Raw genomic sequence first — 27,039 nt, forward strand, 5'->3', positions numbered from 1 at the left:
GAGCCGACCAGTCCTTGTTTCATCCCGTTTTAGTCATTGTTGGCAGGGTAACAACAAGTACCATCTTTTAACATCTTTAGGTATGATGCAGCTGGTGATCAAACCATTGATTTTCCACTCGTCGGGGTGACACTCTATCCACTTCATACACTGACCAGGTTGTCAGTGAATCTGGGACCTGAACCCATGACCATCCGATTGTGACACAGTAAAGGTATTTGGTGCTTAGTCCACTGGGCCACCTTCAGGCCCCAGTCAATGACCAGACGATGACATATGATCTTCCTGATGAGTGAGCTCTGTTGAGTGGGGGTGAAGTGAGTTGCTCCAGTGACAGATTATAGGCTGACCATCGGGGCCACCCAATCCTCAATTTAATCATCTCTTGTATTGAGAGTATTGGGTTTTCCACCACTTTTAGCAATATTCCAGCAATATCAAAACAGGCAGTGAAATGAGCTTTGCACATTGAAACCTTTGGTGTGCCAATTAAACAATTTAACCATTAGGCTAGCTTCACAGCTATGTGTGTGTGTGCGTGTGTCTGTGCCTGTGCGTGTGCGTGTGCGTGTGCGTGTGTCCACAAACAGAATAAAATTAAAGCAACGAAAGTGAGGTATTACTTACCACAACATTGGAGTGTGGAACAGGATCTGAAATGAAAGTAAAACACAAATTAATATTTGCTAACTGAGATCAAACTAGCACACTTTGTTAACTGGTTTAGTTGTATGTGACAGATTGGAATTTACATATGCCGTGGAGTGACTATTGTTTTATGCTGTTGTCAGCAATATTCAACGATATCACTTCAGCCTGAAAATAATCAAGTCTGGACCAGGCAAACCAGTGACTGAAAGCATGAGCAACGATCCACGCATCAAGCAGGACACATGGAGCCACAAAGCCTAGCCAACAAATCCTCTTTACAAACAGCTCATGAGATTGGGGACCTATATTGCCCTGCAATCCATACCGAGCAGAGATAGCAAATTAATCTTGTTTTATGCAAGTCAGCAGTATTCAAGCTGATATGATAACAGTTGATAAGAATCCACAGTTTGGGTATGCTGACACACAAGAAGCCAGGCCACACACCCATCCTAACTTTGTCATCTCTTAGATTATGTATGAGGTACCGAGGGCCCATTCTAACCCAGATTCCCTGGGGATGGGTGGCTCTTCCCTGACACCTACTCTTGTGTTGATGTGGGTTCGGCTCGTCCTCCTGGGGCGGGGAACAGCAGCGAGGCTCACACTCAGTACAAACAGGGTAGGCTGGAATTGTCATCGTCGTCACAGAGTGGGGAACTGTTCACAAAAAACAACATAATAACAAAAACAACAACAACCGACTGAAGCTACTCGCTGTGGTGGACATTTTTACCCCAATCAGTTGATCAGTTTGCACTCTAACTTCAATCTCATCTCAGTACACAAACCAAGCTGCACTATGAGCTGCTACAGGCACATTACCAACCCATCCTACCGGGTACCCATTCACTGCTGAGTGAACGTGTGTGGCTGATTGTAAAATGAACAGGTGTTTGTATTGTAATCTGATTCTTTTATCATATTTAGGTAAAGAGACTAAATCTTTATTAAAACAGTTTACAAGCAGGACATAAAAGGAATAAATATCTATGAACTAAGAAGAAAATGGCATCATTTGGTGATGAATGGTTCGAGGGTATTTATTTAACAGAATGGAGATATACACTGAATAATCACGGGTGCTAAGCTAGATGTTCCAGTCTGAGTGAGTGAGTAAGTGAGTGAGTATGGTTTTACGCCGCTTTTAGCAATATTCCAGCAATATCACAGCAGGGGACACCAGAAATGGGCTTCACACATTGTACCCATGTCGGGAATCGAACCCGGATCTTTGGCGTGACAAGTGAACGCTTAAACCACTAGACCAGCCCTGTTCCAATGTGAACCTCATGTCAAGTGAAGTTACCTGTAGTTGTGGGAGGTTCTGGTCGGAGTTTAGGTGTGGTATGATCGCGCCGTGGAGGGAGTGTAGTTGATGTCATCATAGGCAGCGCTGTTGTATTTATTCTGTAGAGTAAGACAAAAACATCTGTTTACCACTATTATCCACACAACTAATTAGGGTCAGCTGACGATGATAAGAACTTCTGTTGAAAATCGAAAAGATTTTTATGGATAGATGACAGCCAAATTACTTGATTATGGCAATGATGTAAGAGGCATGGTATTCGAAGGAATTAAATCTGTCTGAGAATCTATTTTGGTCTCAGCCTATTTTACTTGACTTTAGGAATACTTCTTTTTAGTTTCAACCAACTGGAGCCACGATCAGAAAATAAGAAATTAAGAAATGTTTTAAATTTAATTCTTGTTTGTTCTTGCACGGATTAGGAAAATAAAAAAAGAAACAACAAAAATTAGTTATCAGTTCTACCCACTTTGGTAACGTCGTCCCCTGTGATGCAGCAACTACCGATGAGCCCTTGGAGAGTTCCTGGGTATTCCGCCGCTCTAAGATGTACAGTGTGGTGATTGCTACCAGACTGAAGCACAAAAATAACAAAGATGTAGACATTTCTTTACTTAAAGTCAAAAATAAATATGTTATCTTATTTGAAACAATATATACACAAACTAAAAAAATAATATCCAAATGGAGCCCAGAACAATACTTAATTTCTGGCTGAGGCAATCTGGACTTGCCAAATCATTCTAGACTTGAGTAGGATTCATTTTTTAATTTATTCTCTTGGGTCTGGGAGACAGTCTAGCTCTTAGTTGTCTCTTATGTAAACATTGGAGGTTCTGGGGACCTATTCTGACCAAGAACGCTGGGTGTGTACAAAATTATAGAAAACTTTATCCTTAAGTCATTTTTTTTTAATAACGACACTAGTATCTGTACTAAAACATCACATTTAAAGAATAAAGAATTTGCAATCTGTGTCAACACTTTGATCACTTATCAATAACTTGATAAATTCTTTATTGTCCTTGAGACGTCAAGCCTCAATGTATTCAAAAATATTTGTTCTCACCAAAATGCCATGATGAGGATGAGGATGATGATGGTGATTTGGATGAATCGGTTGCTGCACAGCGACTTCACTCTGCTGGGAGGCGGCACCTGGTGGCGGCTGTGCTTGTGCCCAGGCTTACTGTTGCCATGGTGATATGAGTGTGATTTCTTTGGTGGCGCACTACTGCTGTAATATCGATATAATAAATAGATATTAACATTCATAAGTACAATGGCAGGAAATAATAATTAAATACTCTACATTTCAACAATTACAACTTAAAAACTGAATACGGTCTTGTAATAACAGAGTGGTGGCAGTGTAACACAATTCTACTAAAATCAGATATCCACAATGTAATGGCACAGCCTTTATTATTTACATTTGGAACTGGTCACCAGAAAAATTTAGAAGCCTTGGCTCTGATTAAAAAGTTTTCGTTACCCATCACATATGATGGGGTTGTCATATACTGCAGAGAGGTTTCGTATCAGAGTAAAAGATCTGATTAAAGATTGCAGTATTCAATAGCCGAGGGGTGCAGATGTTTCTCTCACCTAACGGTACTAACACTGGACACAGACTTCAAACTCATGTTGGACTTGAGGCTATCAAATCGCTTCAGTTTGGCAAGCTTCTTGTTCATGACCTCGAGTTCATCAATCCTGTTCTCCAAGTTGTCCGTCAGCTTGCACAGCTCCTTCACGGCTCCAACGTTTTCCATAAACAACCGGTCCTGTAAATATAGTCATGAAACACGATAAGTCAACTTTCATACTTAGTGAATGGTTTGTATTGAGGATCATTATTTGTTCAGAGTCCCAGATGCAGTCATCAACATACCCATTCTCTGGGAGCAATCTGGTAGATTATAAATGAACAGGTTACCATGGCAACCAAAGACCAAATTCAAAAAGCAGCTCACAATACCATGAAAACAGACATAAAGTGAAATAATTAAACTGACCACCTTGAAAATTACCTTTCTTCAAAAGAAAAGTAAGCCTCATGAAAAAGAAATTCAGGTAAAGATATTAACAAAAATATCTTACAAATGATACAAATATCTTGTCTCACCTTTCTTACAACCAAGAAGTTCTCGATGCGCTGACCGTTTGGCAGTATGACATCCCCAGTCTCCTGGACGGCGTCTGGCAACACCTCCATCATCTCCTGCGCGATGACGCCGGTGTCGGTGCGCTGGTTGTCCTCGATGCCGGCACTCTCGGCGTAGTCCTGGCTGTACTGGTACTTGTAGAGGCGGAGCTGCTGGACCTTCTGTAGCGCCTCCTTCGTATTCACCTGACATGAACACAACATTTATACATTGAGACGATATTTACACCTTGTAACACAACAGTTGTACCTTGTCACACAACAGTTGTATCTTGTCACACAACAGTTATACCTTGTCACACAACAGTTGTACCTTGTCACACAACAGTTGTACCTTGTAACACAACAGTTGTACCTTGTCACACAACAGTTCTACCTTGTAACACAACAGTTATACCTTGTAACACAACAGTTGTACCTTGACACACAAAATATCTTGTTACACAATAATGAGTGAATGTTGTTTACAAATCTGCAGGCAGCACTATCCCACATCATTGCAGCCTGCCAACATCTAAGTCTTCACAAACTAGTGACTAAAAGCATGAGCAAAGACCAACACTAATTGCAAACCCAAAGGACTCAAAAAAGATTTCTTACCTCCTGCAGATTTTCTTTGGCCCGAATATCTGATGGTGACATGAGGTGACCGGTCAGTTTAAGGTTGCCGTGGACGGTCATGGCTTCGTCCGGGTGGTCAGTGTTGACGCCAACTCTGCCGACGTGGAACACAGAGTCCTGGGTGTGTCCCTTTGACCACAATACGTCCACATCACTGTCAAACTGGCCAGGGTTGGATGCCTGCAAAGAAAAGTGCTGTGGGATATTTTTGGGGGCTCAATGATTAATACAGAATGGTCAGGTTGCAATTTGTTTCTGCACAGGTGGCACCAAAAGTTTCCTGTGAAAATGGACAAGTTGCCAGAATTTGCTATTATCATCATTGTCATTGTTGTAATCATCATCATCATCATCATTCTTGTATTGATTTTCATTGTCATTGACAGTATCATTATTGTGTTATCATTATCATCCTTCTTATTATCACTATTGGTATTGTAATAATCACAATCATCATCATTTCAACAATTATGATTATGATTATCATCATCATTATTGGCAATATAGCCTTACCCTGACAATGATCCTCTCGGAGCTGCTGGCTGCGACCAGGTAGCTGTTATCCCCACTGTGGGCCTGAAGTGCCACCACCAACATGAAATAGCGCTGGTCCGGGTTAGGCTTGCCCTTCTTGCGCATGTTATTGGATGTGGTCTCACTAAAGTGCAGCCGACCAACGGTAACCTTGGTAACCTGATCAGAGTGCACATCAACTCTGGAGGAAAGCAAAATACACAATACAGCATTTCATCCATCACGGAGATGAGTGTTAGTCTTGTTACCGATTTTGATTTGGAAATATTTTTGCTGGCATTGAAAGATGCTAAACAGAGATATATCTAGAGGCCGATAATCTGCCCCAAAGCTGCAGTAACTGCCATTAAAAATTCCCAAAATGGAACTAAAAGTTTCCCAATTTATGCTAATATATGTTACAAATAGCTTTTAGGGGTTTGTAGAAATAACCTGTATTTCCATGAAAACATGAATGAATAGGAAGGTGTTTCAATGCTGTTAATATTTGATTTCATTGAATGCAATCTCAAAACATAATGTTACAATGGACCTCCCCCTGAATCTAAGAAAAAAAGAACTTTCAAAAATCCCAATTTGGAACAAAATAAACATTTGTGCCTGTTTTCGGCACTTAGTATAGAACTCTGGATAAATCTCTGGCTACATCAAACTATTAACGGCAAAATCCTTTTTATTGTAAAAAAAATGCAACTTTATTTTTAATCAAACTGTTGGTATACTGAGGTGAGAAATAAAATAAAACCAGTCCACAGTCACTTCCAGTTTTTACAACCACTGATGTAATAACTTTATTTCCGCCTCAAGACAAAAATCAAATCTTCATACAACAAGCATCCTTAAACTGTAATGGTTGATTCTCACCCACAAGAGGGGCGGTCGGGTAGCCTAGTGGTTAAAGCGTTTGCTCATCACGCCGAACACAAACGGGTTTGATTCCCGACATGGGTACAACGTGTAAAGCCCATTTCTGGTGTCCCCTGCCATGATATTGCTGGCATATTGCTAAAAGCGGCGTAAAACCACATAGATTTAGTTGCATGTGACCGGATACTGTTTTTCCTGGCTTGATCAATAACCCAAGTGTTCAGTCATGACACACAATCAACCCCAGTTACTGAGGCACACCATTCAATTCAGTCACTGCTTATGACAAGCAGAGTGCTGGTGACCTTTTCTGACTGGGGTCCCTACCGGTGCATGACAGGTGACTTGCAAGATGACAGATACTCACTTGACAGGGTAGAAGGACTTCTTACTTCTGTCCGACTGTGACTGCTCTATCTTGATGACTTGTGATGCTGACTCCATCTGCAACATCATGCATATCTTTACATTCATGAAAATAATTAGTGCCCTCTTTAAAACTGTTAAGTACACTTAAGATGAACATGATCATGACACACTTATTCCACGGTCTTTCAAGACATAAATATCACATGTCCGTCTAGTATGTTTAGTGGATTTACGCAAAGTGTGCACACCAGTTTTAACATTCATATCTCCATAAACGCAAAAGAAATATTGAAGTCAGTTCATATAAATAAGTGTAGTCAACAATAATTACTTCACAGACTGCTTATATAATTATTAACACAGTTCTAACTCAGATGTTCATGGGTACCAGTATGCTTAAAGCACAATATCATTAAAATCAGAACTTAGTTCTCGCTTCCGCTAAACAAAGATCTGAGGACATCCCAATACGGGTCACGTCAGCACGACCTTTAATCCAACCAATCAGAGCATCGCTTACCAGATCATGAAAGTGACAGTCGAAATGTGTTTTCTAATCATGCATCCTCGAAATATTTAACAGAGGGTATTCCGAACGACAGTAACAGGTTTTATGATTATATCCATACAATCTAGGCCATCTATAAGTCATTCCAGAATGTTGTTTTGGTCAGTTTTAAAATTTTTTAATCAAGATTATGTCAAAACATGTTTCGAAGCGTAGTCCCCAGTTTGAAACTAGTGCCGTAAAGCCTGAGATAGCTGCCTTCTGATTGGCAAATGTCGATTTCTTGTCAGTCATTTCATTGGTCGGTCAATGTTCGCGAAAGGTCATTCCGACGTGACCCGTAATGGGATGTCCTCTGATCTTTGGTTAGCGGTAGCGAAAACTAAGATCTGATGTTAATGAGATTGGCTTAAGGATGGTTATGATGTAGAAACTAAAGGAACAGGAACATGCATTCATTTCTTTGAAAACACTGTTCTCAATAGAATTGGTTTGCAGTGAGCATATAAATCATTAGAATACTCTAATACCGTGGAACCTCAAATTATTCCTCAGGCTTAATCTCAACATGAAATGTTAACTCTCATGAACATTATCTAACACCCCACGTATGTCATTCTTACCTTAATACCATGAAAATGCAGATGAAAGCTTTCTATCTTTTTCACTCCTTCTGTTGTTCGGACATATTTAGTGTCTGCTAGGGATCCAATGTGAACTGTAACCTGGAAGTGATTTTTCTTCTGGCAGACAAAGGCGTCATCTGGCACCGAGAAGTTAAACCCTTTGTCTGCGTCGACACGATATGATGGTGTTGGACTGGAATAATAAAGTACATGTGACACTGAGCCTGGATTTGTACAGACCAAAATATTCAGGACAAAAGACATGGCTTTATGGAGGAAGACATATTGTACGAGGAGCCTCACTTCCATTTACAAAAGTTATCTCCCTTACTTAAAAATCACTAGGTGTCACACGTTACTTTCCCTTAATCAATCTTTACAAAGGACATAACATACATCTACCCATATATAATACCTAAACAGGATCAAATATTACATTCAAAATGAAATGTGAAGGTTTATTTATATAAATCAGAGTTACTTCCCTTCCCATACTGATTACTTGGGAGAGTTGTTTTCTCCTCGGAGTTACTTCCCTTCCCACTGATTTTATCCAAGCTCCTTCCCAGCGCGTGACACCTTCGTTACGCTCTTGGTAACATCGCTGCCACCAGTGTGGGCTCGGCCATTACAAGAATCTTGAAATTTGCCCTCTAACCCCATATGTAGTAACGTTTATACTTTTGTTTATGTCTTTGGAAATGCCATCATATTTGATTTTGAAAAGGTTTCAACTGACCATGTTTTCCAGATGAATTTTCTTTGTTGATTTAATAATCAGATTGGTTCGAGATTGCAGACTAACGGAAAATCAACCAACTTCTCCCTTACATTCTTGGTGTATCAATTAAAGATGACACCTTTAATGATATAGAAATTCAAATTGACAAAGAAAGTAATTCATCAGCAGTAAGTGTATTCGGTGTCACGACAGTCGTTTGTAAACATAACGGTCATTCGGTTGCAAGTCATTCCAAGCATGGTTGGGGCCACCTATCAGAGTGGGGAGTTTTGACTGGTGGCAGCGATAGTATAGAGAGCTCTGCGAACGGACTATCGCTGTGAGGGGCTTGTGATTTTTCAAGCTCCTTCCCACATTTGACACCTTAGTTACCCTCCTGATATCATCACTACCACCAATGCACCCATCACATGAATCTTAAACATTTTCTCTCAAACCCCAAATGTAGTGACATTTATATTTTTGTGTGTGTCATAGTGTATGCCATGATAGTGTATTGGGAAATGGTTTACAGGGGGAGTTTAATTTTCAATACTGAAAATCCTCTTTGGGGAAAACAGACATTTTGGTTTCCATAACGACAACACTTACATGTCCTTGAGTTCTCCATCTGTCAACACACTATACTTCTGTTGGTTATAAGGCTGCCATTTAATAACTTGATATGTACTGTCGGTGAAGCTGCCATCAATGTCGTAGGAGTAGTCGTCGTCCCCGCTGCAGTCTGGCACTGCGTAACCAGGGAATGGTGACTGGCCTGGGAGAGGACATGAATTCCTCATAAATAGATCGGGAGGGTCCAGGCCTGTAGGAATAGAACATGAGAGAGGGTTTATTTCAGTCACTCTCTTGGCGGAATTGTTAGTCAATGAATAAGAGATCTGGGTTCAACACTCCTCTGCACAGTGTGTCAGTATATTTTACTGTGTGCCAGTTTTACTGTGGGAATAGTTCTCGTGCAAATCTTGGACAGGTACTACATTTTTAAAACCTACAAGTACTGGTATAGCTCTGACAAAATATCATAGGTGACTTGAAATGGGGTCGCATTCAAGATTATTTCACTTATATAGCGACATGCATGCACATGTGTGTGTCTGCTTGGTGGGGGGGGGACTGATGCTGATGTATAGTCCTAGCCAACTGAGACACTATGCCGCAGTTTAGCATGAATACCCCACTCAGACACAGTATACTGACTCCGAGCCGACCTTGTTTTAGCCCCTTAATGCCGAGCGGCAGACAGCGTAACAACAAGTATCATCTTTTAACGTCTTTTGGTATGATGTGGTCAGGTATCGAACCCCTGACCTTCCGCTATCTGGGCAGACTACTCTCTCTACCACTAGACTATGGAGGTGGTCGACAAAAGATCATAATTTGAGCTTATCAGTCGATTCTGGCACTACCAAGGGACATATGGGGTCATCCAAAGATTACTAGATACAAACATCTAAATGACCCCGAGTATTCCTCCACAAAGGGATGTCAGTGCTGTCATAAGCATATGCTAAGTGTGGAAGTTAGTTTTTCAGAACTAAGATCACATGTGCCCTCGACTAACAGTCGATGGTTGCAATGATGTTGCTATACCTGCTGGTTCCTGCTTGATGCTGACAATACTGTTCATGCCGTTGAGCATGTTGGTCATCATTGTGTTGTTGGGGGAGTCAGGGTACTTGCGCTTCTTCGTAGGCTGGCCTTGAAGGTTGCTTATGCTGAGATGGCAGTAGATAATCAGATATCAGTAAAATGACACAGTTAACTATAGTAAAATGAAAGAATTGGGTGATCCTTAATTTCTTTTGAGTAGTATATATATCGGATCTTCCTATGATGTATAGTCTGAACCATTTGGTATGATAACTTTGGTTTGTACTGCCAGAGGCAGGCAAATTGGGAGAAATAAGTATTTCGTTAAAAAATGGAATTTTTGTAAAAGTTCATGTTTTCTTAAATTCAGAGGTATTTTGAAATTGCATTTAATGCAATAATAAAATGAAGCATTGAAACCTGTTCCTATTTATTGGTCTTCTTTTTGGTGAATACAGGTTATTTCAACAAGGCCATAATAATAGTTATATATATTAATACTGGTAACATGAATTGGGAAATGTTTAATTCCAAATCAGGAATTATTAATGATATTTGCTGTAGACTTGGTGCTGAAAATCAGCCCTTGAGCAGGTCTAGCTATAGTCTGGAAGGTAATTTAAGGTACTGACGTTTACGACAATATCTGAAAAACTATCAGACCTACTCCAGTCAAAGTTGGTGTAAGATTATTAAACAGTCATACATAACTGGATATTACATTTAAAGACAATCGGTGCATGAATACAAAATCTGTCTATTTAGCTATCACTATATTTCATCAACAACCAGACCTGTTCGTCACATGTGGAACGAGCATTCATTGAAACAGCTGCACCATGACACAGTTGAACCAATCAACTCAACTCGAAAGGGTGCACAGGAATCACGCACGCACGCACAAATACGGTGTTAGCGTTGGGCGTCTCAACGTGCGTGATTCACGAATTTTTTATTCATGCACTGATTGTCTTTAAATGTAATATCCAGTTATGTATGACTGTTTAATAATCTCATACCAACTTTGAGTTTTTCAGATATTGTAGTAAACGTTGGTACCTTAAATTACCTTCCAGACTATATATCCCTGTACACTGAGACATGACTCACCTGCCAAAGTGGGGGTTCAGTATCTGGTGGCTATGAGGTGGTGTCATCTGGTGGGGGTGGGGATGAGGTGTGGGCGGCGGCTGTGTTTGGGGCAGGTGGTTAAGCTTGGGGGGCTCGTGCATGTAGCCTGGTAAGTGCCCCGGGGGTGGTCCTGGGGGTGGTCCCTTCCCTGGCATCTGGATGTGAGTTCTGTGTTGGGGGTACATCGGGCCGGGTATTGTGGTCACTGGAACCATCGAGTGTGGCTTGGGGTCTGCAATGGAAGACAACAAAATAACAAACTATTTTGAACAATTTTAAGATACTGTAGTGCAACAGGTATATCTAGTTTGACTGGTTCAATAACATTGGCAGTGTCACAGTTTAAAGACCACCCTGTAATTGGCAAAAAGATAATTGTGATCAGTGATCAGTAATCAATAAAATAATTGGTTTTAATGTTTCCTATCTACAGTAATTAAGAGGAAGTTTTGTATAATGCTTAGTCATTCAGTCACTTGATCATGATCAATATTTATTTGTCTTGCAGTGCTGTTTAATTAGGTAATTGGTACCCAGAGTATCACACTATGTCAGAGTGAGTGAGTTACATGAGATTTTATGCCTTCATTCATTATTCCAGTCATATCATAACAGTGGTGCCAAGAATCGGTCTTATGCTGCTTTGATCAGTATTTCAGGAAGGGTGTGACACAGAGAGTAATGAAGCAGGACATCCCTTAAAGACATGGGACATTTAATACACATTTAGAGAAACCCTAAATCATACTCAGGGCTAATCAGGAATTGAAAATCATGATTATCAGATCCTGGCATGACTAAGGGAGGCAACTATGCACAGCAATTTGGGGAGCCTCAGACAACTGGACATGCCTCATTCAGAATACAAAACTATGAACAGATGTCAAGAGTGCTACATCAATTTTGTTTCATAAACTCCTTGTTCTTCATCAGCGTAGGGATGGTTGGGTAGGCTAGTGGTTAAAGTGTTTGCTCGTCACGCCAAAGACCTGGGTACAATTCCCCACATGGGTACAATGTGTGAAGCCAATTTCTGGTGTTGGCTGTCACTATATTGCTGGAATATTGCTAAATGCAGCACAAAACCATACTCATTCATTCATCAGTATAGACATTAGGGCTGGGACGGTTAACTCGGGTACTTGGGTAGAGTGGGTACTAAGTAGGATCCAGGTAACCACAGGGCTACCCGGACCTGTGGTTAGTCATGTGATATATTGTTTAATGACAAAAATGAACTATATGGTTACACTACAAGTCACTATTGTTCCCATTTCTTTCTGACTATGCACCCATTCCTTCTAATTGTTATATGTTTGAATAAAGATAAAACTTCAGTCAACTTCAGTGTATGCATGACCAGAATGTTTTATAAGTGTATCTGAATACATTTTGTCCAGGGCTACAGTCAAACTATTCCCAATCGGACATTCTGTGCCTATCTCTTGAAACCTACAGCAGGTACCCGGGTAGGGTAGGGAAATCTTGGGGTGGGTACCCAGGTAGTAAATTTGGACTTATCCCAACCCTTAAAGGCATAACAGTAGACAGTGACATCCATATTGACAATCTTATTGATTACTTAATCAATCACACGAGCCATAGTGAGTGAATGAGTGAGTATGGTTTCATATAGCTTTTAGCAATATTCCAGCAATATCACGGCACCACACACCAGAAATGGGCTTTACACATTTAAACCATATCGGGAATTGAACCTGGGTCTTCGGCCTGACGAGCGAACGCTTTAACCACTAGGCTACCCTCCCGGCCCCACACGAGCCATAGGATAATGTGAATTTCTTTATCGGCTGTAGTCTCGAATTTTTACTTCATCTTATTCTTCATCGAACTTATGCAAACATACCTAATAAAATATTTTTAAAGATGCTGCAAAACTTTATGACAAATTTTTAACTTAAAAAAATATTGTGTGAAGAGTTCCTTCCAAGAGAAGATCCTCCCCGAAGTAACTAACCCCATCATCTCTTGCCAAAAGTAAAGAAACCTTCCACAAGTGCTTATTTTTATTACATTTACCCAAATATTTACACGTCCCATTTGATCAGGTCCACAACTCCAATTACAGAATACACAACAATATCTAGACATGCTTATCAAAAGTTCACCCAAAAATTGTGATTATTCAAAACAGACGATTATTCTAACTATTATTCTGGGATAAATGTTAATCCCAGTTCGCTCCTGGTACGACTTTTGTAGAAATGAGAGAGACTTTATCATAATGCAGGTGTTGTTATGAATAATAATATCGGGCAGGATATAACGCCTTTATTACCCCTCACCTGCAGGCGTTTTCCAGCAACTCTCGTCATATGACAAACCAGTTACTCAGCTACCTCCAAATAGTGCAATTACTCAAATCCAGTATTGTGTAGTATTGACTTGAAAAACACTTTTAAGGACCAGATAGTATTAAAACTTATTTTACAGATTTTCTTGATTTATTACGCCAATTCTGGTTGTTGTCATGGTTGACTTGAGTTTAAATTAACCATATAAAAACTTGAAACAAAAGTTATTACAAACATAGAATCATATTCAAAAGTTCATATTTGAGAAAAAAATAAAAATAATTAAGTTATATTTTACCTTTGCAAGATTTGTGTTTTACCTTTGCAACATATACTACTCAAAAGAAGTTAAAGAACACCGACAATAGGTAGGCTGTGTGATGCAATATGCAGTAGCCATGACAGATTAACTTTAGTCATATGAAAAAACCCAGGTGTTCTTTAACTTATTCTGAGTAGTATGAATAACCTTCTTGACAACTAATTCCATACAAATACAATTAAATGCATCGTCATAAAATGGCTAAAACCAAAATTTGTTGCAATGTTAAATTTGAACAAAGTGTGTTTGTGACGAATTGCTACTATTTCACCATTATTTTAGCAATATCAAGGGAGAGACACAAAGAACAGGCTTCACACACTATACCCATGTCGGGAATCAAACCTAGGACTTTGGCATGATGAGTGAGCACCATACCCACAAGGCCACGCACAACCCACAGACAACTCAAGGAAAAACTCTTGTAAAATAGGTAGAATACTCATTTTTACCATTCACAACTCAGGACCAAGGGGCACCAAACACGAGAGCCTCTGTGGAAGCACTCGTGATGACCTACTTGCAAGTGTTTCCAACATTCTCAAATATGCATCGAAACAGTGCAACTGACAAACTTTCCATTCTGAAATACGAACTGTGATTGGACCATGCCAATTTGTCCTAAATAGGATCAAAACAACATCTCTCACTAGCTGCCTTTATAACCTATTTCTTCAAGGATTTTAATTCCAGAAGTTTAGATATCGGAAGAATATTCTGTGTACTTGGTGACTGCTTCACTGACCACTAGCCAGGCATTACACATATAAAAATGCATGATAGTTCGCATTTGTGAGCGAATAACCCTCAATAAAATCATAATTTTGCAGGGATGTAAGGTGATATTGCATGGAATCGTGCAATCGACAGCTCATGGCCAAGATTTCTGATGAATATGGAAAAGGTTTCGTCGCTGTTATGATTAATTGTCTTGTGATAGTGTGGCCTTGATTTATATGATCACCCTTATTTTGATAAAAAGGTTGTGGATATTTTACTAAGTATACAAGTACACTCAATATTTCTCTATTATCTAACATCACTTTTTCTACTACAGTCAAACACTGATTGGTCAAAGTTGAAGGCACCGACGTAATCATGGTAATACTTTGTATTATCCAAGGTTCGACACAACTGAAAATGATAATAAAAAAGAATACGCAGGGACCAAGCTTTTACTTCGAGACAAGCACAAGCTTGACACAGTTTGACACAACAGTGTTTAACTGTAGTTTACACTCCTGTTAGAGACTTCTAAACGACTTCACTGATTTTCAAAGTTTGTGATAAATTGTTGAATTTTTTTTCTGTGAGTTAAATATGAATATGTATCATATCATGTGTTTATGTGTTATTACTTCATTATTACTAGATTACTTCAGTTTTAAGCTGAAAATGAAGCGACTATAATATTTTCATTTCAGAGACTTAACAAAACACATGTACTTACAGCCATTTGTCAAACTTCCCATCTTAATCTAACTAATCATGACCAAACAAAAAATAAGAAATACTTATTATCCATGTCATGCTAAGTATATGTGATTCCGTATCACTGAAATGCCTCTTGTATGAAAATACTCAAATACTGAAAAGAATGTGAAAAGGAGCATGGCACTTTAGAAATGTCAACGCCTCACCCAAGATTAAGTTCAGATGACAGGTATTGCAATGAACTTAAATGTCATTGCTGCTCTTTTCGCCTGGCTGATCCAGGTGGATAAGTCATCAGCATAGGTGAAACAGTCCTTACCTCCATACTGCACACATTGACGCTGTGCATTATCCAAAATGAGGATTCGTAAGTGCATAAGCATCACTGTTCTCACTTAATAGCAGATCACTCTGGCATGATCTCGTTCTCAAAGAGTTTTAAACAAAGTCAAAATTGTCAAGCCCATTTTGCATTTGTGAGAATGCCCGAAGACAAGCGAATGTCTGTGTACCAGATTCATTCCAGGGTTCGTACCATTCACTGCATGGGCAAAATGTTGAGACAAAATCTCCTCGCACGCCCTATGGCATTATGGGATGAGGGAGATAGGAGTTAATTTAATACCTGTAGTCCAGACAGGGAACATCAAACAACCACAAATATCCAGCTGATGTTTATCTAGCTATTGTTTATTATAAACATAAACAAAGTAGAAATATGATGTTTCCAGCAAGGATTGAGTGGGTTTGGTTTAAAACTGCATTCACTTATGTCACATGGTTTAACACCACTTTGAACAGTCTTTCAGTTGTATCACTTGGTTTAACACCACATTGAACAGTATTTCATAACTGAATTAGGGCAAAGATTATTCTATCGTTATATCTGAAAACATGTTGTTTATTTCCTTTCTCAAAATTACCAATAAGCCATAGTCTTCTGATGGTGTAGAGAGTATGTGAACATTTGTAATGATGTAGAGAGTATATGATCACTTATAATGGTGTAGAGACTATGTCAACACTTCTAATGGTGTAGAGAGTATCACATGTAATAGTGTTGAGTGTATTAACACTTTCGATGGTGTAGAGAGTGAACACTTGTAATGGTTTAGAGAGTATGTGAACACATCTAATGGTGTAGTGAGTGAGTGAGTTTAACGCCGCATTTAACAGTATTCCAGTTATATCACGGCATGTCTGCTTAATGTGGGAGGAAAGCCCGAAGTGATGCAGGTCTCAGATGTTTACCACTTCAGTGAAACCCACGATGGTATGGTGCTGACAAACCTAGAAACATAATTGGGGCGAACCAGGATTCGAACCCACAATCATAGGTTTCTGGCATGCCCAAGGGACGCAACTCTGCACAGCGAATCGCGGCGCCTTAGACACCTGGGCCACCCGTGCCCCCTCTGATGGTGTAGAGAGTATGTGAAGACTTGTAACAGTGTAGAGACTATGTCAAAACTTCTAATGGTATAGAGAGTATGTGAACATACGCACTTGTAACGGTGTAAAGACTATGTCAACACTTCTAATGGCGTAGAGAGTATGTGAACATACACACATGTAATGGTGTAGAGAGTATGTGAAGACTTGTAATGGTGTAGAGAGTATGTGAACACTTGTAATGGTAAAGAGAGTATTTGAACACTTGTCATGGTGTAGAGAGTATGTGAACACTTGTAATGGTAAAGAGAGTATTTGAACACTTGTCATGGTGTAGAGAGTATGGGAAGACTTGTAATGGTGTAGACAGTATTTGAACACTTGGAATTTGAACTGCACACTTGAGTCAGTACATCTCAGGAAGTTCTCGGCAAACAAAGACACCACTCAAGACAGCTTAGCGCCAGTCAGACAAGTTAAACACATTCAAAATCTGAGTATTACATTTCACTGATCAAAATAACTGGCCTAGTTTATCAATACAAACTAAAAACAACATACTGGTACATCAAAATATGGAAAAGACTAAATATCAAGATGAGATTCAATAAATTTAGTTTGACAAAAAACAAAAATAAGCCGATATAATAGGATATACAGTAAAATAATCTTACACATTTCTACTTTCCTTGAAATTTGAATTGAAATTAAATCTAGAAACCAGTGGTCAACTTAAATGAAATCAAAAGTGTAAGACACAACTATCACAATGATAATTTCAAGTTTAAATAAACTTGTACCTTTAAACACTCAGAAATGAACAGTCCAAAACACATTGACCTACTTTGTAAAAAGATGAAGGGTAGGACTTAACACGGGTGTAATCCCACACAGCTCCCAACCTGCTTGCCAGCACATAATTGTGTGACAAAATAACCATGTCTTCCTGCTTTCTAAACCTGTGCAGCTGTGGCTATGTAAGGGAGATAACTCTGCACTCACCTTGCATATTGTGCTGGTTCCCATCTGGGGGAGAATATGGCTCAGACCCGGAGTCTGGAGGGCTGTCTGGCAGAGATCTGGAACATCATTGAGTGAGTGAGTGAGTGAGTATGGTCATAAAATGCTTCAGCAATATTTCAACCGTAAAACCAATGACATCAAGAATGGGCTGCACAAACTGTTCCAATGTAGGAAGCTGGCTTAGTTGTCCAAGCACCCCTCTGGTTCACGAGGGAAACAAGTCGCCACTTGTTTAAGGCGCTGCACTTTGCTGTGCAGGCTGCATTACTTAGACCCACCAGAAACCTACGATCATGGGTTTGAATCCAATATTCGCCCTGATAATGTCATAACAGTTTGTCAGCACAAAACCTGTCCAAATGGTTTTCAGGTGAAGTGAGTAGGGTCTTGGAGTTATTTCATCACTCAAAATACATACTTTTTGTTTATTGGATATATAAACTGAATGATATTGTTAATATCATCCTTCAAGATATGACAGTTATTGTTCATCACTCCCTTCAGTACAGAGACATATTATTATTGATATCATCTTACATGACAGGCTGTTATCATTAATATCAGCCTACAGAACAGATTGTTTTTAATTTACTAATATAGCATTTTTACACAGGACAGCTTGTTATTATTTATATTGTTCTAAAGGACAGATCATTATTATTTCCACCATCCCACAGGACAGATTATTATTTTATTATTTATATCAAACTAAAAGGGAAATTGTTATTATTGATATAATCCTATAGGACAACTTGTTATTACTTACATCACACTATGGGCAGGATGTTATAATTTATGTCATCCTAAGGACAGGTTATTATTTTTATCAGCTACATGACAGATTGTTATTAGTTATATCATCCTACAGGACAGATTATTATTTATATGTCACACTAAAGGGCAGATTGTAATTATTCATATCATCCTACAGGACAGAATATTATTTATATCACACTAAAGGGCAGATTGTTATCATTTATATCATTCTACAGGACAGATTGTTTTCATTTATATCATCCTACAAGACAGATTATTATCTATGTCACACTAAAGGGCAGATTGTTATCATTTATATCATCCTACAGGACAGATTATTATTTATGTCACACTAAAGGGCAGATTGTTATTATTTATATCATCCTACAGGACAGATTGTTATTTATATCACACTAAAGGGCAGATTGTTATCTTTTATATCAACGTACAAGACAGATTATTATCTATGTCACTCTAAAGGGCAGATTGTTATTATTTATATCAACGTACAAGACAGATTATTATCTATGTCACTCTAAAGGGCAGATTGTTATTATTTATATCATCCTACAAAGACAGATTATTATTTATGTCACACTAAAGGGCAGATTGTTATCATTTATATCATCCTACAGGACAGATTATTATTTATGTCACACTAAAGGGCAGATTGTTATCATTTATATCATCCTACAGGACAGATTATTATTTATGTCACACTAAAGGGCAGATTGTTATCATTTATATCATCCTACAGGACAGATTGTTATTTATGTCACACTAAAGGGCAGATTGTTATCATTTATATCAACGTACAAGACAGATTATTATCTATGTCACTCTAAAGGGCAGATTGTTATTATTTATATCATCCTACAAAGACAGATTATTATTTATGTCACTCTAAAGGGCAGATTGTTATCATTTATATCATCCTACAAAGACAGATTATTATTTATGTCACACTAAAGGGCAGATTGTTATCATTTATATCATTCTACAGGGCAGATTGTTATCATTTATATCATCCTACAGGACAGATTATTATTTATGTCACACTAAAGGGCATATTGTTATCATTTATATCATCCTACAGGGTTGATTATACTTATTTACATCTCCCTACAAGACAGATAATTAATTCTGTATTCCTACAGGACAGATAGCCATTATTTACATCATCCTACAACACTAATTTTCATATTTTTATACAACATTCTAGTATTATTGTTGCTCTCTCACAGAAAATATTGTCTACCTCCTAGTGATAGATCATCTCTCTATCAGCATGTCTCTAACTCACACTAGTGACACCAATGCTGCATGGGAAGACATACTTTCAGCAATGAGTCAGTACCCCCCACCTAAAGTAAGATCACCAATTAGACTAATGAAGCAGCCGGGGAGGCAGTCTCAAGGCTGGAGCTATAGGGGGGACAACAGCAACCTTTTCATGTGAACATTGTATAAACCTTCAATAAATATGTCGCCAAGGCAACTTGTCTTTCCATTTGTGTACGTTTGGCTTTGAGTGTGTGGCTCCAAACGTGACAAACACTATCAAATGGCGTTCTAGCAAAGAAGCCGTTCCCCCAACATCGTACCTATCTCCGAACGTTACGTGTATGCCGCCTTGTCGTTGGGAGAGGGGTTGTACTCTACACGGTCGGATCACGACACAGGCCGAAGATGGTTCGCACCTATCCTGTTCGTTTCTCTTGTACGTGGTGATATTTTAACACTTATGGTACTGTCAGTCCAAAACAAGTGCCTTCTAGATAGTTCATTCTTGGAGGTCGTGAAATACTGGAAGTTATATTTAGAATATTTCATGCTTCCTCTCTCGGATTACAGATTCCTACCATACAACGTGGAACAATCCAATTCAGCCCGGAAGATATCAGTTTAAATACAAACAACTATGTTTATGAATTTACAAAAACAATTTTTGGGCATATTTTTCTCAAACAGAATAAAATCACACAAAAATTCATTATCAAACCAAGGTTTTACTTTGTAACAAAATAATATCTTTAAAAAGAGTCCCAGTCATGTTTTTCTTCTTAACATAATCAGTGTTTGAATGGTTCTTGATTTGCAAAATCCTTATTTATTCACAGCTTATCATCTTCAACGTTTCAACCATAAAATATACATTTACAACAACATAAAAATACCCAAAATATAACATTTTTACAGAATAAAATTTTCGACAAAGAAGATTATCTATAAATATACTGACATTCTAAAATTATCATCCCAAAAAGAAGGAAACCTAATTTGAAGGAAATATTACATTATACTTTTCTAGACATAACAATAAAATTGTAATCATGTATTCCTAGCTTCTGAAGTGAAGCTTTCTGTGATGGCCAGGTACCAGGAGGTACCAGTCCGCCCGTGTGACGGGAGACAGAGTGGGGGCTGGTAGCGCGAGACAGTGCAACCAACCGGCACATTACTCTGACGGCCTCACACCTACACTTTACATAAGTATACCCCAGCGACATACAGACGTGGCCTGTAGGCATTTCTCTGAGCTGATGAACTGAAGATATGTCAGTTATATATTCAGATCATTCATGGCCTAAGTTGAACAATGTTGCTCTTAACTTACACAACAGAAGACTTATTGATTAATTTCAGAATAATCAGCATGAAATTCTGGGGATAAACTGTTGTCAATGTTTCCATTTTCCATGTTATCCATGCTGTTTCTTTGCAAAATAAAATAGTGGTTCATTTCAAATATGGTAAAAGTAATCAATTATCTCTTTTCATCAATATTTTGGATTAGGCTATTATGTCTTCTTTTTTTTTGACAACTGACCATCATTTTTCTCACCTCCTTCCTAATGGAAGAATATGGAAAAAGACAGCCTTTATGCTTAGATCTGCTGACTACATTACATTGATGCTCAAAACATATTTACCATTAGACTATATGAAGGGTGTCCCAGTTGGCTATGGTTTGACATTAATTCACAAATAAGCAATATGCATATGGAGGGGTAGCACTGTGGTAAATTATGTGTTTGCCCATGATGAACAATTCCTGGTTTGATTCCTATATGGGTATAAATTTTTTGGAGATAAACATTATAATCTTTTCATGTTGAAAAATTCCATTAAGGCAGTGGTTTCAAATGTCAAACTTCTCAGGTATCAAATACTCAGTAACACCTGCAAATCTGAAAACACATAACGTTTATCAACTTCGTCAGCTTGCTGTCAGAGTTCACCTCTTTGGTCATATGGACACGGCGTCCATCATCTTCATCAGGTCAATGGTTCGAATCCCATCACAGGAAATCAGTTCATGAAGATATTCCCAGTACAAGAACAGATGGCGCTACTAAATAGGTCTTCAGCAACCCATACTTGCCATAAAAGGCGACTATGCTTGTCGTAAAAGGCGACTAACGAGATCGGGTGGTCAGGCTAACCGACTTGGTTGATACATGTCATTGATCCCAATAGCGTGGATCGATGCTCATGATGTCAATCACTGGATTGTCTGGTACATACTCGATTATTTTACAGACCGCCGTCATATAGCTGGAATATTGCTGAGTGCTGCGTTAAACAACAAACAAACAAAGTACTTACGTGTGATGTTTATATACATGGTGTTGCGTGGGGTCGAAGTTGACGCGTGTGTTGGGCACGCTGCAGTACATGCTCTGAGCATGTGTGGTCTGGGGCTGAGGGTTCAGATGCGATGTGAGTCGAACATTCAGCTTCAGGTCACTCATCCCTGACTGGTCGGGTCGACCTGTTCCATAGGCCACCGCTTGAATTGCCTCCTCTGGGAGGCACCTGAAACATTCAAAATTGTGTGAAACCAAAGGGAGACCACTGAAACATTCAACATGTCAAACAAAAGGGAGATAACTCCAACATTCAACAGTGTGAAAACCAAGGGGAGATAACTAAAAAAGACATTGACTCTCCTGAATTCAAATGTCTTGAGATACAACCAAGAAGAGTGTGTGAATGAGTGTGTTTGTCAGAGTTTGCAATAATATGCTAGCTAAATCATGGCAGCCATTAAATAATTTGAATCAGCAAACCAGTCACTGAAACAGTGAGCGACAATCCAAAATGCATTGCCACACATACTTTGGATATAGTAGTAAGTGTAAATATCTCAAAATGCCTACTGACAACGACTGACCAAAAAAGTAGTTTTATAAATATTAGCTTCCACAGTGTTGCAGCCACCAAATGAGAAGTGGTTATTGTGATTTGAACCATCTGACTAGCCAATCAGAATTGTGCAAATAAACCATATTGACAATAAGATTACACTACATTGTCCCAGATATAGTGTGAAACCTTCCCATTACTGACAGCGTTGTTCAAATTGAAATCAGAAGTGCAAAGTTAAGTACCACTGCAAATATACATATTGTTTCCATCAAAACTGTTCAAAATGTGAAACTTTCCATTAATCAGGATCCAGACTAACAAGGTTCATCTGTATCAAGTAAATGAGTTCTTGGTAACGATGCATTAAAGGCCTGACCCCTAGTCAGGTACAGGAATGAGGCAACATCTAAACCGCATTCACACTTCAGAAAACTCTTCCAGCCTGATATTGACACTAGACATGTTGACATTTAGTTAAACTGAATTAAGAATTCAAAATAGATTGCCTGGTTGATCTGAGTTTAACTTTAGCCGGGTTCAACACCAGTACAGTTCCAGAATAAATTTGTCATCAACACAAAGAAAAAATAAGCTGTTGTCCAAATCGGTTATGACAGTTATCGGTTATAAATGTGTACAAGCCCAAGAATTCAAACAGGATGATGACCTGGAGTAAAATATTAATCATTTGTGTCCAGCAGTATCTTACTGTAGTTACCATAGTAACTGACCTTGTAAACACTGTAAATGGTTGTAATAGGCAACAGACAAGCTTTTTCACTCATGTTAATTTCCAAATCTTTTTCTCTTCTAAATATCTGAAGACGACGACTCTAATGAATCAGAGAATCCTTATCACAGCTTCACACACGCAAAGCAAACAGCACCACAAACTGATGCACAACAATTCATGACTTTCTTCCACAAAAGGTGAAACTATTTTTATTGTTGTTTTTTTATTCTGCAAACCCTAAAATAGTGAAAGTGCAAAAACAAATATGAAAAGAACTACTTTATTTTTCACAGAATGCAAACTGATGTGATCACATCAAAGACTTGGGCATCCATTGGTATAACTTCCAGATCAATGAGACATTTGTAACTAACATTGCTTTCATGACAACATATTCAACCTTTAAGTTTAAAATACATATATTCAACTAATCATATTTTCGATGTCATATTTGAGGCAACATATATTCCAAGTCAGTGCTAGTTCCTATATAAACATTAAATAAACGGTAACAGAAATTGCTTGTTTCTTCCTTACAACATGTTTTAATCAACAGAAAATTGACGAGAATATTTTTGCTTTCAATATCAAGCTCAATAAAAGTTCTATTCATGCAATGCTGTATTGCTGAAATAATGCCAATCCGATGTTAAATTTTAACTCACTCAATCTATTCATGCATGACTCTAAATGACTCTCTAAAAAATATGCAGTGAGTCATGGTGACTAGTTTTTTATAGGCTAGGCAAAGCCCTGATGTCTTTTTAATTATATATTTTTCCATCCACCAGAATTTTCACACAAGAAAAACATAAAACCAAGAAATAAAAACAAATCTGGCAGGGCACTAGACATATATTTAACCATTCAACTTTCTTCTGCACAACATATAAACAACACTGTACTCAACCAAGACGTCTTCGAAAAGACACTGACATCAAACTGTTAATTCTAGCAATCATAATTCCATAAAAACAAACAAAATTTCACATATGTAAGCAATTCATATTCCTAGTATTTGACAAAATTGAAACTTTTTAACCTGAGCATATTCTGTGGTTTGAGTACCAACTGCTAAACACAATATCCCCTCCACGATGTTTGGACAACCTGGTAGGACACTTCTTAAACAATAGCAGTTTGCTACAACCAAACAATCTCCTCACACAGGCAACAATTCTCTTTCTCATATGCAGCCCCCCTACTACCCCCCCTCCCCCTCCCCCAACCCCAGGCCTCAACATGGCCCCATGGTCTTGTATGTCTCTGAACAAAGGGATCCAACCATCGGCCAGGTAGTAATAACCAAAGCACTTAGGACTTGATAATGAGGACGGGGGTAGCGATATCTCCAATTGTTCCCTTGTATTTCCTCAACCTGCTCCACAGGTGGGGTCCAAATGGGCAGAAAACCAACCCCGGTCAACACAGTTGCTGTTGTATAGTTAGAGAGTCTGTCTTATGTATAGAAACATATTCTGTGGCCTCAGACATGAAGTTTTTTTGTTGGATCATGGGTTTTATTCAAAAGAATTGCTGGCATTTTTTCTCAAATATATAGCAACTTAATTTCGTGAATTTTTCTTTCTTTCTGAATATTGATTGATGATGTTGAGGTCTTTCTTAAGTCATCTAACTCATGCCCTTATCATGATAAAAAGAAACCAATACACACTTATACCAGAGACACAGTGTCCTTGGGATAGAGGAACAACCTTCTCTTACACAGTAAATATGTATATTATGCATAGTTCCCTTCTCATAATTTATTGATATCAAATAGCTATGTAACAAATCGCAAAGAATAATGAAGAACGAAGCATGGTTATTTCACGATAAAACATTGTTCTATCATGACATCATTTCTGATGATTCGAATATGTGCTCGCGACGTCATATATTTGACGACGCTATTTTTGAGAGAGAAGTGTCTAGTAAGTTGTTCCCCATAGATGTAGCTGGGCAATGCAGATAATTGCAATGGCCGAACGATTGCATCCTTAGTATGAGAGATATGACAATCAGTATTGGGAGAAAACGTACAGATAATCAAATATGCGTGAAATAGCAAACTTAACCCACCTGTTCATAAAATGTACTTGTCTGACATTTCCGAGGTCGGAAACTGTTCAGGGAGTCATCATTATTCAAATAAAGGTAACTATTTTCAAAGCTCGTACATTTCATCAACATCCTTCAAGATGCTGTACATATTATTAATATCTCATGAAGAAATAAATATCACACAATAAAACACTGCAGGGAAAATAAAACACTCGGTGACAGGGGTTTATTTTCTCTGTAGTGTATTATTGTATGATAAACAACGACCACAAGTCGTTTATTTCTTAATATCAACACCACATTCAGCAATACTTCAGCTATATGATGGTGGTTTGTAAATAACTGAGTCACAGGTTTGACATGATGAGCATCGATCAACACAATTGGGATACGATGACATGCAATCAACCAAACCACCAAGCCTGACCACCCGATCCATTTTGTCGCCTTTGTAATAAGCTTACGTTGCTCGGTACCTGTTTTCTCTATATTCTTGTTACAAGAAATCTCCACTGTTGAATATTCAAGTCCACAGACCAGTGTTTGACCTCATGAGCATCAGTGTGTGAGTGAGTGAGTGAGTGAGTGAGTGAGTGAGTGAGTGAGTGAGTGAGTGAGTATGGTTTTACGCCGCTTTTAGCAATATTCCAGCAATATCACGGCGGGGGACACCAGAAATGGGCTTCACACATTGTACCCATGTCGGGAATCGAACCCGGGTCTTCGGTCATGAGCATCAATCCACGCAGTTGGGATACAATGACATGCATCAACCAAGTCAGCGCGTCTGACGACCTGATCCTGTTAGTCGCCTCTTACAACAAGCATAGTCGCCTTTTACGCTAGCATGGGTTGCTGAAGACCTATTCTACCCCGCATCTTCATTGGTCGATTAAATCATTTCTAACATGATGTCATCACACATCTGTAAAAAATGATATGCAACATATCATTTTACACCAGGATAACATTGGTTGCTAGGTACAAGGCCTTGTCGAGAAAATTCATCAAATTTTTAAGGCCTTTTGAAAGCCTGGCTGCCAAATTAAAGATCTTTGAAAGCCTATGCGAACCTGGTACCCTTTTGGGGAAAAAAACTCTAGATGTGATGTACTAATGATATAACCACTAAGCTGCTATCCTTATCAGGGATACGTGCAGCCCTGCAAAAACACTTTAAAAGTAATATTTATCACTAAAACACTTTGAAAAATAATCAATTATAACTGTCAAAAAAGCATCCTAAACCAAGTAATAATAGATTCTACATTTTCGTTTGTTTATCCAAACTTTTGAATAAAACATGATTTATTGAATATTCACATTACCATTCCTAGTTAAATAACACTCAATGACCACAAAACACCTGAAAAGATGTGATAAATGTACAGCTCACAATATTCAGGTTATGAGGAACCAATCTATCACGAGCATGTTTGTTTATCAGTCCCAAGTCCTTCATCAATGTCACAATCGAGACAAAATCTGAAATATTTGATTTCCCCCCAGGCCAATGAGATACCTCAACACGGAAATATCATGTGATGACACAAACACTATTTAGTTGACACAAACATGACTGACACCTGTGGAATAGGATTCTACGATAACACAAAGATTCAGGCCGTGAATCATATAAATCTTTCCACCTTTAGAATTAATATTGGACCATTGTTTCTATCTGGTTTTAAATGAATGAGTTCATCGTTTGTTGACTGACAATCCCC

The 27,039-nt window shown here is 38.5% G+C and overlaps 1 protein-coding gene across 5 annotated transcripts in view; it reads right to left on the reverse strand.

The window, feature by feature from the left end:
* LOC124115057 (myelin regulatory factor-like) overlaps window positions 1-27,039 on the reverse strand; it is a 92,734-nt gene that overhangs the window by 7,944 nt on the left and 57,751 nt on the right. For 2 of the 5 annotated variants that reach the window (XM_048385646.1, XM_046475884.2), the window contains 16 exons: window positions 21,973-22,182; window positions 17,587-17,663; window positions 11,101-11,353; window positions 9,991-10,115; window positions 8,989-9,202; window positions 7,653-7,848; window positions 6,520-6,596; window positions 5,265-5,466; window positions 4,731-4,946; window positions 4,092-4,316; window positions 3,572-3,750; window positions 3,033-3,200; window positions 2,433-2,537; window positions 1,961-2,061; window positions 1,198-1,311; window positions 628-653 (listed from right to left, as the gene is read on the reverse strand). In XM_048385646.1, coding sequence (XP_048241603.1) covers window positions 628-653; window positions 1,198-1,311; window positions 1,961-2,061; window positions 2,433-2,537; window positions 3,033-3,200; window positions 3,572-3,750; window positions 4,092-4,316; window positions 4,731-4,946; window positions 5,265-5,466; window positions 6,520-6,596; window positions 7,653-7,848; window positions 8,989-9,202; window positions 9,991-10,115; window positions 11,101-11,353; window positions 17,587-17,663; window positions 21,973-22,182 — 2,488 coding nt within the window. The remainder of the gene's footprint in view (window positions 1-627; window positions 654-1,197; window positions 1,312-1,960; window positions 2,062-2,432; window positions 2,538-3,032; window positions 3,201-3,571; window positions 3,751-4,091; window positions 4,317-4,730; window positions 4,947-5,264; window positions 5,467-6,519; window positions 6,597-7,652; window positions 7,849-8,988; window positions 9,203-9,990; window positions 10,116-11,100; window positions 11,354-17,586; window positions 17,664-21,972; window positions 22,183-27,039) is intronic. The other 3 variants (XM_048385647.1, XM_048385649.1, XM_048385648.1) reach the window with 3 other exon arrangements.

This window comes from Haliotis rufescens, unplaced genomic scaffold (assembly GCF_023055435.1).
Source record: "Haliotis rufescens isolate VD_foot unplaced genomic scaffold, xgHalRufe1.0.p SCAF_6, whole genome shotgun sequence".
Taxonomy (NCBI): Eukaryota; Metazoa; Mollusca; class Gastropoda; order Lepetellida; family Haliotidae; genus Haliotis; species Haliotis rufescens.